General features: G+C 47.6%; 1 protein-coding gene across 2 annotated transcripts in view; it reads right to left on the bottom strand.

Moving 5' to 3' along the window:
- The window catches only part of ESYT3 (extended synaptotagmin 3), a 49,248-nt gene that overhangs the window by 6,422 nt on the left and 28,200 nt on the right, over positions 1 to 14,626 (bottom strand). Inside the window, exons 9-20 of one of the 2 annotated variants that reach the window (XR_011427368.1) lie at positions 14,025 to 14,195; positions 13,238 to 13,320; positions 11,494 to 11,542; positions 10,969 to 11,058; positions 10,421 to 10,483; positions 10,230 to 10,292; positions 9,567 to 9,635; positions 9,000 to 9,086; positions 8,122 to 8,271; positions 5,818 to 6,314; positions 4,828 to 4,926; positions 4,174 to 4,243 (exon numbers count right to left, since the gene is read on the bottom strand). Coding sequence is in view for 1 of the 2 variants with exons in the window: in XM_023621008.2 (XP_023476776.1) it covers positions 4,174 to 4,305; positions 4,828 to 4,926; positions 5,818 to 6,314; positions 8,122 to 8,271; positions 9,000 to 9,086; positions 9,567 to 9,635; positions 10,230 to 10,292; positions 10,421 to 10,483; positions 10,969 to 11,058; positions 11,494 to 11,542; positions 13,238 to 13,320; positions 14,025 to 14,195 (1,553 nt within the window). In the remaining variant the exon portion in view is untranslated. Of the gene's footprint in view, positions 1 to 4,173; positions 4,306 to 4,827; positions 4,927 to 5,817; positions 6,315 to 8,121; positions 8,272 to 8,999; positions 9,087 to 9,566; positions 9,636 to 10,229; positions 10,293 to 10,420; positions 10,484 to 10,968; positions 11,059 to 11,493; positions 11,543 to 13,237; positions 13,321 to 14,024; positions 14,196 to 14,626 lie in introns of both variants that reach the window. The other variant, XM_023621008.2, reaches the window with a different exon arrangement.

The following is a 14,626-nucleotide window of genomic DNA, read 5'->3' as shown; positions in this document are numbered from 1 at the left end:
AGAGTTTTACTTCTTCCTTTTTGATTTGGATGCCTTTTCTTTCTTTTTCTTCCCTAATTGCACTGGCAAAGACTTCAAATAGTATGTTGAAAAAAAGTGGTGAGAGTGGGCATCCTTATCTAGTTCCTCATCCTAGAGAAAAAATTTATAACTTTTCACCATTGAGCATGATGTTAGCTGTGGGCTTGTCATGTATGACCTTTATTATGTTGAGGTACATTCCCTCTATTCCCACTTTGTTGACAGTTTTTATCATAAATGGGTGTTGAATTTTGTTAAATGCTTTTTCTGCATCTATTGAGATGATCATATGATTTTTATCCTTCATTTTATTAACGTGGTGTATCACACTGATTTGTCAATGTTGAACTATCCTTGCATCCCTGGAATAAATCCCACTTGATCATGGTGTATGATCCTTTAATGTATTGTTGAATTCAGTTTGCTAATATTTTGTTCAGGATTTTTGTATCTATATTCATCAGGGATATTGGCTTGTAATTTTCTTTTCTTGTGGTGTCCTTGTCTGGTTTTGGTATCAGGGTAATGCTGGCCTTGTACAATGAGTTTGGAAGTGTTCCTTAGTACATTTTGGAAGAGTTTGAGAAAGATTGGTATTAATTCTTCTTTGAATGTTTGGTAGAATTCACCAGTGAAGCCGTCTAGTCCTGGACTTTTGTTTATTGGGAAGTTTTTGATTACTGAGTCAATCTCCTTACTAGTAATTGGTCTGTTCAGATTTCCTGTTTCTTCATGATTCAGTCTTGGTAGGTTGTATGGTTCTAGGAACTTACCCATTTCTTCTAGGTCATCCAATTTGCTGGCATATAATTGTTCACAATCCTTTGCATTTCAGTGGTATCAGTTGTAATATCTCCTCTTTCATTTCTGATTTTGTGTCCCCTTCTTTTCTTGATGAGTCTAAGTAAAGGTTTGTCAATTTTGTTTATCTTTTCAAAGAACCAGCTCTTAGTTTCATTGATCTTTTCTATTGTCTTTTAGTCTCTGTTTCATTTTTTTCTGCTCTGATCTTTGTTATTTCCCTCCTTCTGCTAACTTTGGGCTTCATTTGTTCCTTTTCTAGTTCTTGAGGTGTAAAGTTAGGTTGTTTCTTTGGGATTTTTCTTGTTTCCTGATGCAAGCATTTATTGCTGTGAACTTCCCTCTTAGAAACTACTTTTGCTGTATCCCATAAGTTTTTTTTTTTTTTTAAAGATTTTATTTTTCTCCTTTTTCTCCCCAAAGCCCCCCGGTACATAGTTGTATATTTCGTTGTGGGTCCTTCTAGTTGTGGCATGTGGGATGCTGCCTCAACGTGGCCTGATGAGCAGTGCCATGTCCGCGCCCAGGATTCGAACCAACGAAACACTGGGCCGCCTGCAGCGGAGCGCGCGAACTTAACCACTCGGCCACGGGGCCAGCCCCCTGTATCCCATAAGTTTTATTTCCATTTGTCTTAAGGTATTTTTTTATTTCTCTTTTGATTTCTTCTTTGACCCACTGGTTGTTCAGTAGCATGTTGTTTAATCTTCACATATTTGTGAATTTTTCAGTTTTCTTCTTGTAGTTGATTTCTAGTTTCATCCCATTGTGGTTGGAGGAGATGCTTGATATAATTTTAGTCTTAAGTTTATTAAGACTTGTTTTGTGGCCTAACATCTGATCTATATGGAAAATATTCCATGTGCACTTGAGAAGAATGTGTATCCTGTTGCTTTTCGATATAATGTTCTGTATATACCTGTTAAGTCCATCTGGTCTAATGTGTTGTTTAAGGCCAATATTTCCTCATTGATTTTCTGTCTGGATGATCTATCTATTGATGTAAGTGGGGTTTTAAAGTCCTCTACTATTATTGTATTGCTATGTCTCTCTTTAGGTCTGTTAATATATGCTTTATATTTTTAGGTGCTCCTATGTTAGGTGCATATTTACAAATGTTAGACCCTCTTGTTGGACTGCCCTCTTTATCACTATGTACTGCCCTTCTTTGTCTCTAACTATAGTCTTTATTTTAAAGTCTGTTTGTCTGATAGAAATATAGCTAACCCAGCTTTCTTTTCATTTCCATTTGCATGGAATATCTTTTTCCATCCCTTCACTTTCAGTCTGTGTGTGAAGTGAGTCTTACATTTACATTTCACTTACATCTGAAGTGCATCTCTTGTAGGCAGCATATAGATGGGTCTTGTTTTTTTAGCCATTCAGCCACTCTGTCTTTTGACTAGAGAATTTAGTCCATCTACATTTAAAGTAATTAGATAGGTATGTACTTATTGCCATTTTGTTATTGTTTTCTGGCTGTCTTGTAGTTCCTCTCTGTTCCTTTCTTCTTATCTTGCTCTCTTCCTTTGTGGTTTGATGACTTCCTTTAGTGGTATGCTTTCTTTAGATTCCTTTCTCTTTCTCCTTTGTTTACCTTACAGGTTTTTGCTTTGTGGTTACCGTTAGGCTTACAAGTAACAACTTATAACAGTCCACTTTAAGTTGGTAACAACTTGAGCTTGAACACATTCTAAAGCTCTACATTTTTACCACTCTCTCTGTTTTATGTTTTTGATGTCATATTTTACATCTTTGTATCCTGTGTATCCCTTAACTAATTATTGTAGTTATAATTTTTACTGCTTTCATCTTTTAATCTTAATGCTAGCTTTATAAGTGATTAATCCACCAACTTTACTATATATTTACATTTACCAGTGAGATTTATACTTTCATATGTTTTCTTGTTACTAATTAGCACTCTTTCTTTTCAGCCCAAAGAAGTCCCTTTAACATTTCTTGTAATGCTGACTTAGTGGTGATGAACTCCTTTAGCTTTGCTTGTCTGGAAAACTTTCTCTCTCCTTCAGTTCTGAATGATAACTTTGCTGGGTAGAGTATTCATTGGAAGGTTTTTTCTTTCAGTACTTTGAATATATCATGCCACTCCTTTCTGGGCTGCAAGGATTCTGCTGAAAAATCTGCTGATAGTCTTATGAGGGTTCTTTATACCTAACAAGTTGTTTTTCTCTTGCTGCTTTTAAGATTCTCTCCTTCCCTTTAACTTTTGACATTTTAATTATGTCTTGGTGTGTGTCATGTACTCGCAAGAGGCCTCTGGACTCCTTCCTTTTAGGTTTATTTTTAGGGTGGAGGTTTTCAAGTCTGTCCTCCAGATAAACCAGGCAATTCTGAGAGAGAATTACTAACAGATTAGGTTTGTCACAAATGTCAAACCTCTCCCTCCTATGTTCCCATAGCAATTTTGACATCTTTTTATAATTATGTCAGAGCTTTCTTTGAGGGCAAAGTCTCTTGTGTGGCTCTAGAACATAGGATGGTGCCTGCCATAAAGTGTTCGATAAATGTTTAATGAATAAATTCTCTCTCACCCACATCCTTTCTTGGTATTGATGAACTCAAAGTGTAGCTCTTGAAGGAACATATTAGTTCTTAGATGTGGCCCAATGAGGACTCAGTACAGCTCTTTTAAAATGAGTATTTACTGACTAAGATAAGAGGAAACCAAAATTATCAAGTATAATATCTTCCTAGGCTGGCTAGAAATGTCTTCTCCTAGGATCCTGACGCAGAAGGAAGCGATGATGAGATTCTGATTTCTATACCTTGAGGTTGACTTGAAATCAAGAATAAGAATATCAAATATAAGACTTGCCACTGCAGACCCATCAAAAGCAAGAAATGTGATTGGAATTTGTCTACCAGTCTTGTCCCCAAGGACATGAGTGGACATGCTGGGGGTGGGGGTGGTGGGGGTGGTATTTGTTTCACTTGCCACCTGTGCTTTGTTGCAGGAGGGAAGACAAGCCAAAGAGCTTGGAGCTTTGGAGGAAATTTTAGGTCCTTAGGTTCAAGGTATGTTTATTTTTAACTGCTGTTTTAAAACAGATTCAAAGAAAACATATTTGACCAGATTCTAATCCTTTTACTGCCAAAGAGGCTTCACTTAAAGAGGAGTATGGAACATTTCATAATCAGGAACACTTTAGCCCCTATGGGCAAGAAAATGGGGTAGCTGTTTGGCTAAACTGCCCTGGCAGTCCTTTTGTCCCACTAATGTATAGAAGCCTCAGGAAGGCATAGAGCATGTTGTCCTGTTCCACCCTAGCCATTCCCAGCATCTGGCAGGCTGTCAGGCACTCTGGGAAGGCCAATAGGCCCACTTACGTCTCATCAAACAGGGGTTCCAGGGTCCTCCGTTTCACTGAGGTCTTCTTACGACTTGCCCACCTCCTTTCTGGCAACAAGTAGACACGGACGTAGGGATCAGCTCCACTGATGGTACAGGGTGTGAGGTTTCTGATTTTGTTTCAAAGACATTAAAGAAAGAAAGCCCCTGGTTTTGAAACATTGAAAATACCCTTTTGGAGAAAGCTGTAGTTTGCCACTCAGATCTAGATGGCCTTGAAGATAAAAATGCCCTGTAGTCTAGATGACCAAAAAAGCAAAAGACTGCAGAATTTGGAGGACAAAACATTAGATACATGGTTTTGAAAACACGCATTTTTGTAAAGTCTGGAGCAAATACTTTCCATCTAAAGGAAGTTGGAGATTCCCACTTGAGAAAATGTACTGGCTCCCAGCCACCCTAGACAGGTTTGCAGTGGTGTCTGAACAAAGCCCTTGGCTCTGGAGCCCATCAGCACTGTTGAGGATCTTGTCACTCACAGCATGCAGGCCTTCAAACCTCACTCCTTCCCAGTCTATTTACTTGTCTACTTTAGGGCCATCCACCCCTGCCATTGCTCCAAGTACCCCTACTCTGGTTTTTGGCCACTTAATCCTCCCAAAGGACCTTTCCTGGCCCCAGCATCCCTTTACCTGCAGCCATTGATTAGCACACTGAGGCAGCGCCGCAGACTCACGTAGCGCACTGTGAGCTGAATCTCACCCAGCCCCCGCTGCCTGAGATCCCCGCCTCTGTAAAGAAAGAGCTTGTCACTTCTCTTGCCATTACCAGCGTTGGCCTCTCCCCACATCCCCAAGACAGACGCATGGCCTGCTTTAGGAACGCAGAGCCATGTGGGTTAATAAAATAATTCTCAGTAGGTCCCTTTCAGTTAGAAGTCAGTTCCTCACAGCACTCATGTATGATTATCCTACTTCACAGTAGGAAAAGCATGAACCCGGGCGTGGGATCTGCCTTTATACCACGGTTTCATGTGGGACCTTAGGTGAGTCGTTTGACCTTTATGATAGTAAGTTATTGTGAAGATAAAATTAATCAAATACAGTCATGCATTGCTTAACAGGGATATGTTCTTAGAAATGCATTGTTAGGTGATTTTGTCATTGTATGAACATCATAGGGTGTGTTCACACAAACCTAGATGAAATAGCCTACTACATACCTAGGCTGTACAGTATGAATCTTATGGGACCACTGTCATATCTGTGGTCCGTTGTTGACCGGAACGTCATTACACAGCAGATGACGGTAACATGCTAAGCCCATAGTAAACAATAAATGGCAGCCACTTATTACATAATTCCACATTCTAAGCTTTCCATATCATCCCAGTAGACTTTAGAATTCAGGAAATATCTCTGCCGTAAGGAACTTTAACAACCAAAGTCGAGCATCTGTTTTACAGTTGGTAGGTAGCTAGAGCCACACCAGACTGTTTGGGGTGCAAGCAAACCCTTTCTCTCCCCATCTTGTGTTCCTTCTGCCACATCGTGCTGCCTCTCGTGGAGCCATTTTGTGAAAAAACAGAACTTGCACGGAAAAGAAAGTTAGCTACTTTTCCACCCAGGGAGGTATTTTTCATGCAGGTGATTTTAGAAAAGATTAAGCAGAGAGGTGCATACTCAATGTTGAGGCTGATATCTGTCAGGTCAAAGCAGGAAGAGGCCAGGGAGTTGAGCGAGGACATGCTGGGAGCCAGCCTCTTGGGCGGCCATGCGAATGGGGAGGCAGGGCATTTCATGGGTCTGGGTGACTTGATGGGCCCTGGCGAGTGGGGGCCTGGGACAGTCAGGAAGATGGTGGCCGAACTCTTCTTCTCCCCCTTGGGCTCACAGAACCCTTTGGCACTGTCCTTGCCTTTGGCCTCTGGGCCTGTCTCTTGGGGTGTGGGCTCGGTGGCAGCAGTGGTGGCACTGGTGGTTGTCGTGGTGCACTTGGAGGCTTCCTTGGTATCAGAAGCAGGGTCTGGGGGGCATGGCAGATCTGTAGGGCCCTCTCCCTGGGGTGGGGCTTTGGGGCCCTGGTTGGTGGCCACCTTCTTAATGAACAGAGGGCCTTTCTTTAGGGCTTCATGTCCTGTGTATGGGCTCCCCAGCTCTCGTTCTTCCACACGCAGGAACTGCAAGCAGACGACAGGGTTGTTTATAGGCTGGGCCCACCTCTTCCACTTTCTCCTCCTCTGCTCTCACATTAACCTCTGGGAAATGGTTCCTTCTCCTCTTTCTGGAAGGAACAGTTTTCTCAAAACTCAGTTCCTTCCTGACTGCCTAATCCATAGATTCTTCCCCCTAGACCATATCTTCCTTAACCTCTCTTGGCCCCTGGCCCCCTCTGACCAATGCTTCTCTGTCTTTTCCCTTCCTCTTGCCTCACTAGTGGGTCTTCATGAAGACTCAGTCCTGGCCCCCTTCTCTCTCTGTAGTCGCACCAGCTGCTGGAGTCTCACAGCATGCACTTTCCCTCTGTGCAGGGGACTCCCAGATCTACACCTCCAGTCTTGCCCTCACCTTAAGCTTCACATATGTTACCAGCTGCTTTCTGGATATGGTCATTTCCAGCTGTCACCTCATTCACCATTGCTTTCTCTAAAATGTGTTTCCTATACAGACACATCCCTGGGCTCCTAGCACCAGAGTTTCAAACCTCGGCCATTGTGTTTCTCCTTCCCCCTTTCCCCTCAGTCATCAATTATCAAGAGCCTTCCTAGGGACTTTCATTTCCAGTAATATGGCGGGCAGAATATCCTAAAAAACCTCTTGTTAGGAATGCCCAACAAAATGAACAAACATCCTTTTAAATGCATAGCCAAATTCACAAGAAAGTAAAAAAAATCTCTAGGGTTTCAAAAGAAAGAGAACTGAAAAATAAAGGTTAATCTTTCCTAGGGTCATTTATCAACCTTGGAATCTAGGGGTTAGGAGAAGAGGCCTTGGGTGGATGTGAGGCTGGGGGTTGGAGCAGGACCCACGAGGGTGGGATCTCTGTAGTGAAGAAGTCATCCAGGATAAATGTTCCACTCTCCAGCAAAGACTGATGACAAGAAATGTGTCTGTCTCAGCCTATACTCTGGTTGGGAGGAAATAAAGTCTTTGTTGAGAATATGGCGCCTTATAGGCCTGTCTCATATGAATTTTGGGTTCATATTTATACTACCTGTAGGGTCTTGAAACCCAAAGTTAAAAAATTAACATAAAAATGGACCCAGTTTATAATGCCCCTGAGGTACTCAGTTGCAGTGAAAGCAGAACCTCTTTGGAAGTGAACCACCTCAATCCAGGTCACAAAAGAACACTGAACACGTGTTTGCAATCCAAGTTACCAAACTCAGAAATGAGTAACCATGGAAAAGCATCAGCAGATACAACAAACATCAAAGTTTAACTCCCAAGATCTTCAGATAATAGAATTAACAGACATACATTATAACATAAGTATTTTTAAATGATTAAAGATGGAGTAGAAACAGGAGAAGATAATAAAACACAATGAAAAAAGACAAGGTGGATTTGGAAAAGAAAATCAGAAATGAAAAATAGCCTTTGAAATAAAAACCATGAACAGGTTAAACAGCTGATTAGGCATAACCAAAGAAAGAATTAGTGGTCTGGAAGACAGATCTGAGGAAATTAGGATGGGCCCCAAGAGATAAAGAGATGGAAAAGATGAAGGTGAGGTCAGGTCAAGACATGGAGGAGATGATGAGACGGTCCAGCATAGAAGGGGTTCTAGAAGGAAGGATTAAAAGAATGAGAGAGGCAATATTTGAAGAGAGAGTGGCTGACAATATTCCACAATTCATGAAAAATATGAATCCATCTCCTAGCTTCTTCCCAACACAGAGCAGATACTTAATGCAGGGCAATCCACCTTGCTCCATAGCCAGAGCTCCACCCCCACCCACACTGGGGGACAGGGGAGATATTTACCCGAAGCACCAGCCTCATGGAGATGAGGCTTTCCAGGCCTGAATGGTCCAGCTGAAAGCGCTGCTCCAGGGTAAGGTCTGCACAGGGTAGAATCTGGCACAGGGGGACCTCCAGCACTCCCAGAGCACACTCCTGGTCATCGTCAAGCACCTGGACAGTGGGCCAGTCACAAAACAAGAGGATAACCAAGCCCCACCCCCACCACCCCCACTCTTGGGTCCCAGCCAATTCTGAGTTCACTTCAGTAAGTATGTACTATGCTTCTACTGGCCTCTTGTCCTGTTCTGAAAACTGGGAATGGCACCAGGCCTAGTCCCTGCCTTTAGTCAAGGGAAGAGAGTAACTCAGGGTAGAGGCAATTATGATGCCCAGGGCCAGGGGGGCTTTAGGGACTGATGAGCTCTGCTGCTCCATGCTGGGACATCCAGATAGGGCTGAGGGCCCCGAAAGATCCCAGTCCTTCCACTTGTTGGTCATGAGATCTCAGACAAGCCATTGTGGGAGCTTCTTTGCTCATGTGTAAAATGAAGATATCTCTGTCCACAGATCTTTTGTGAAAACTAAATATCTTCTTTTAGAAAGCACATCATCATTAATGTCCTGGGTAGATTCCAACACAGGTCACTCTGGGTGCTATGTTCCAGCTGGGAAGACTCTTGCAGAGAGAGCCAAGGGACTTGAGGATTGTCATTTCATGGCCTCTCACTCAGTGACCTTGGGCACAGCCTCATGAAGATGTGGGGCCTCAGTATCCTGTCCCTCACGGAAGGGGCTGACTGTACCGCCAGGAGAACCTGCTCAAGGTGCACTTCGAGCTCCCACCCTTCCCGGCTTCGACACCGCTTAGCTCTGTTCCAAGAGCCCAACTTGAAGCAAACCTTCAGATGCAGCTGCTCCGCTGCCACGTTCTGCACAAAGAAGGAGAACACCTGGCTCCACACGGGGTCCTTGCTGTGGGGACAGGTCTGGGGACGGAAGAGGGAGAGATGATTGAAGGGGGTTGGGCAGAGTAGGATACTGCCACCCTCTCCTCCCATTCTGACCACCGGTACCCTGGGGAGCCCACTGTCTGCCCAGGCCATGCACTCTACAGCTTGTGGGAAGCTCTCGGGCAGGGCAGCCAGACTCAAAGGCAAGGAGAGGTTTGCCAGGAAGCTTTACAGGGGCTGAAAATCATGCTTGCATTAGAGCTTGCTTCCAGGGGAGGGGTCAGCAGGATTTCTGCTGCTGGACTGAGAAACTTGGTGGGTGGTGAGAAGGACACAGGGCTTAGAGCTGTCTAAGCTTGAACCCTAGTTCTCCTGCTTGCCAGCATGTGCCCTTGGGCAAGTCACTGATTTGACCTGCAGATTCTTGAACTATGAAACTATTTTGCCTACTAGGCCCTAAGGGCAAAGCAAATTCCCCATTTCCTTATTCCATGGCCACTCACTAAGCTATCTTACCTTGCTTGTGTGTGTCTTCTTGCCTACAGATAACTTGACATAGGAAGAAGGGTCTCTGCTGACCTTATTCTGTGAGGGGGCAAATCCACAGTGAAGGTGGCACCATCAGTGTCAGCTTGAGACACCACCCTCCCACTCCCTATCCCACCTCCCAACCCCCAGGAGCATCAGTGGGACCTGGGGCCAGCCAATTGCTTCCCTTTGAGAGATGGCTACCCAGGTGCACCCAGGACCCCTGGGCTGCCATCACTGTGCAAGCAACAGGGCAAGGCTGACCCCAGGGGGAGGTTCCAACTTAAAGACAGGAGGTCTGAGCCGGCCAGCTGGGCACAGGCTCTTGTTCCCTGGAGCTGTAGAGACAGAGAGGGTGGAGTCAAGTTCTGGCTCCTCCCTTAGCTATGTGACCCAGGCACTTAACCTTCTGGGTCCTATTTGTAAAATGGCAATAGAAACAGACACACAGTCATCATGGTACTTGGACATAACAAACGTGGGATGAGTTGCCAAGTTTGGTGCCTGACACACACTGGCCTCAGTGAATGGCAGCACCTGCCATGCCCAGGCTATGTGCGCACAGCTTGGCGCTCAGAAGACACCGGGCTCGGTTACTCTGGGGAAAAGGAGCCGTGACTTGCTCTTACTCAAGTTTTCAGCCACACACACCTTGGCAAATCTGGAGAGTTTTTTGGCTCGATATTCGCCATTCAGGTAGTCAAAAGGGTTTCTCTGCAGCACAAAAAGAATAGGGTAAGTGAGCAGCACAACATTTGTAAATGTCCATTTTTAATTGGACCTTTGAAAGGGATGGGCACAAGGCAGGGTGTGTGTGGCACTCTGGCCATGTCACCACTCACCGGCAGGTTGCAGGCGCTCTCCAAGAAGACCACAAGGATGGCAGTGGACAGGCCACCATGGTCCTACAAGAAGACACAGACCCTCACTGGGAGCAGCAGGAGACACAGATTGGTTTTGGAGAAGCCTGTCTGTGGCCAAAGGAAGCCAGCCAGCCCTTGCTCTCCAGCCTAGCCATCAGCTCCCTTACCACCTATCTTTTTTGTTGAGGCTGTGAATGCAACTGCAGCATGACAAATTCAAGTCAGACACAAGGGTGGATTTTCCCTATGAACTAGGCTGATGGGCACTAAGAGAGCTTTGAAGGATCCCATCTTCCCTGAAGATGGCTGAGATGCTGAGAGGCCATCTGCTGAGATCAGGAGCTGCAGTGTGTGGAGACAAGGGCTGAGGGACATGTCCTCCAGAGGGTGGGGCTGGCCAGAGGACTCTCTGAGCAAGATCTGGGGGCTTCATCTCCCTCCACAGGCACAGCCCACACACAGACCAGTCCTGCCACAAGTCCCCACCCCCACCTTTCTGCTAGGGAGCCCCAACACCCTGCATTCACCTCAGTCAGAGCTTCCGGGTCAGCGATCAGTGACAGCCACTCCAGCCGCAGGTGCAGCCGCCCGCTGGTTGTGTCATTCAAGACAAACCACTGCAGGGAGAGCAGGGAGAGGAAAGCTTGGGGAAGGGGCCAGGGAGATGCTACTGACCCTCTGCAGTCAGCTCAGTTCTGGCACCAGGTGGGGCCCAGACAGGCAGCTTGAGGGACGGGGAGTGGAGGTTTTATGGAAGTGCTATGCTTTGGGATGGAAAACACTCCTACTCAGGTCTTACCCATCCCAGCCTGTCCTCTCTGTAACGTGACCACCTCCTGCTAGAGGTCCTTGGTCTGGGGGCATTTCCAGGGAAGCTCTTCCAACCAAGGCCCTGGCAGGTTCCCTGGGCCCATCTGTGCCTCACCCAGCTCTTGCGCCTGAGGACAGGCATGTGTGGCTCAGCACAGAATGGCCCATTTCATAGGACTAGCTGAGCTGAAGGAGCCTGCCAGAGCTGTCCACGGGGAGGGGGTTGCAGGCACCAACTCTACCTCATCCACCACTCTGTTCGTCATGACGTCCCCGAGGCAGATCTGTAGGCTGGAATACACAGGGAGCGAGAGGTCAGCCCAGCTCAGAGAAGGCAAGAAGCAGAGGGCGTGGAGGCCCAACTTGGAAGCCATTTTCAGATATCTGAGTGGGGCCTTCAAGATAGAGGATCTTATTTATCCCAAGGAGCCAATGGGAGACCACTTTCAGCTCAGGCACTGGAAGGACTGTCTGATCATCAGAGCTGCTCCCATTGGGCATGCTGCCTGGGGAGGGAGGTGGCTCCGATCCCCAGAGGAGAATAAGCAGATGCTGCTGGACACATCAGCTCTGGATTTCTAAATGGCAGTGCTACTGGCATTTTGAGTGAGATGATTCTTCATTGTGCAAAACTGCCCATGCATTGCAGGAATTTAGCTTCCCTGTCCTGTGCCCTCTAAATGCCCGTGGCCACCACCTCCTGCAGTCATTGTAACAACCCCAAATGCCCCTCCATTTCCAAAACTGCCCAGATGCCCTGCGTGCAAAGAGATAGCCCCCACATTCACAGCATGCCTCCCATCTACCCTGACCCAAGCCCAAACGGAAGGTCCTGACAGCCAGAGGGGAAATTAATTTCATGTAACTGTTGGGAATGTGCTTGAGCTCCAAACACACTTGAAATCAGTTACATAAAACATAAACCACAAACCACACTTCTAATCTGCAACATTACAAAAACTGCAACTTTTCTCATTAAGATGAAAAATGATAAGCCACCTCTGGTGGTGAGCTGTTTCTCAGGCTGTCTGATTGGGCCCTTCCCACTCTGTTTTCTTTCTGCTTTTTAAAATTACATGTTCACAGAAACAAGCTAAACAGTACAAGAGTATGACGATTTGGATAAACTCTTTTCCGTCCCCTAATCTCAGCCCTCCAAGATGAGCAGTGTGGACGGCCTGCTGTGTAGCTTCCGTGCCTTTCTCGGTGCTTACACGAACACATGCACACACAAGGGTCCTCCCTGGAAAGACGATCAAACTGCACAGGTCACTCCCAGATGCTTTCCCCTGCTTACTAATATGTCAGGGACCTCCCCCAGGTCAACACACACGCATCCTGCCCATCGTGTGTAACAGCTGCTGAATATTCTGTAGTTTGGCAGCAGCAAATTTATTCAAGCTTTCAACCAGTGTCCTCTGAGCTGGACATTCATGCTGTTTCCAGCTTTTGTTCTGCCACCACAGACACTTCTGTGATAAACAGTTCAGGCACAGTGCTTTTATTCTATAGGGGATACCTGCCTGGAAAGGGGACTGCCGGACCAAAAGACCTGTAAATTTGAAGTTTGATAGCCAGCCCCATCCCGGCCATTCCGTCCTCCCTCAGCCCTGACGTTCTGTGCTCCAGCCCAGCGGGAGCGCCCAGGGCTCTCTGCACTGGGCACCTGGCCATCTGTGCCAGCCTTGCCCCCTGCCTTCTGCTCCAAAGGGGAACTCTGGGTACACTACCAGGAGCACAGAAAGCAGAGCCCATGGTGCACAAACTGTGGGGACCTCTCTGTTCCCCCAGGGCCCAACTCAGGGCTGGGGTCTCAGGAGACATCTGGGAAGGAGGTTTGTGGCAGGAACGTGGAATGATGGGGCGGGTTGCCTGGCATGGTACTGTCAGAAGAGGGCTGCAGGTCACTGAGCAGTGGAAGCAGAGGTACCTGTGCCCCAAGGCCTGGCCCAGCTCCTCCCGGCCCAGCTCAGCCCTCCTCCTCACCTGCCCAGGAAGTCATCCTTATCAGGGTCCTCGTCATACAGGTCCACCTCCAGGTCCTGCCCAGGGACTTCATACACTATGAACTAGAAGGAAAGAGGGGTGACGTGACCCGCACACCACAACAGCTGATGAAGAGAGATCAAACGTGACCCAGGAAAGCCAAGTTCCAGCTCCACCACCTGCAAGCTCTGAGTGCTGGGCAGCTTCCTGCCCCTCTCAGCGCCCGGAGAACCCCACGTGTAAGAGGGAGTGGACCCCTCCCCTGCAGGTGGCGAAGCTCAGAGCCAGGTGCCAGCCCACGGCAGGGGGTGCTCAGGGGACACGGCTGCTGAGTGTTCTGCAGGGGCCTGACAGCTTCCAGAACACTCAGCAGGCTGGGGGGCCTCCCCTCACATGGTGGGGTTGCGGCTGAACTGAAGGAGGAAGGTCTGGCCCCAGCAGGGAGGCTGAGAGGACTGGGGAGAACTGCCTTCGAGGTTCTCTCTTTCCTTTGATTTGAAAACTTCCAGCAAAGCTGACCGGTGGGGAAAGGCAGTGGGAATTCACCTACTAGCTGTCCCTCCAACGGGGCCAGAGCAGCTCACCTCTGGAATCCTGGTGGATACGGGAAGCAGGAGTTACACACACCTGTCTGCCTGTCCCGAGAGCCCACTCCTCTGGCCCAGTGTCACCCCAAGGGTATGTGAGGACGATGAGGGAAGGCCCGCCCTTGTCCGTGCCCAGCACAACCCAGAGAGGAGCCCAGAGGGCATGGAGAGCAGCCAGGAACAGCTGAGGAGACCCTCACCTCAAACACCTCGTTCCAGGCGGGGTTCAGGTTCTTGTAGATGGTCCTGCTCCGGAAATGCTGCAGGCCAATGCTCACCTTGGCATAGGGGTCTGACTTGCCTCGGATCCCCAGGAAGTTGTCCTTCTGGGCCAGCTTCTCCGCCTCCAGCAAGTGGACTCTGATCACTCCCTGGAAATTGTCCCAGCATGGAGGTCACAGCTGCTTCCTGGGCCATGCCAGCCCGCAAGGCCCGCAACATCAGAGCCAAGGCCTTCAGACGTCACCCCGGCCCCATCTGACCCTCTCTGTGGTCTCGATGGGGAGAAAGAAGCCAGAGACGGCTGTCTCCTGGCCAAGGCCACACAGCAAGTGATGGCACGGCACAGGGCTCTGTCCACCGCATCGCATTCCTGGCCTTCACCACCCTCCCTGCCTCCAACCTGTCACCTGAATGGCTTATTCAGCTGCAGCTATTTTCTACTCCTGTGCCAACAAGCACCCCACCTGAGGAGCCTGCCGTCTTTGTTCCAGCCCGTCTCTGTAACCTGCATGTAGACTGAGTTGCACTGGACGCACACCTGTGGGCACTGCCTGCTGCTGGCAGTGGGTCCCCGGGCTCA

This window comes from Equus caballus, chromosome 16 (assembly GCF_041296265.1).
Source record: "Equus caballus isolate H_3958 breed thoroughbred chromosome 16, TB-T2T, whole genome shotgun sequence".
In the NCBI taxonomy this organism is placed as follows: domain Eukaryota; kingdom Metazoa; phylum Chordata; class Mammalia; order Perissodactyla; family Equidae; genus Equus; species Equus caballus.
This window is presented reverse-complemented; position numbering and strand designations above follow the sequence as displayed.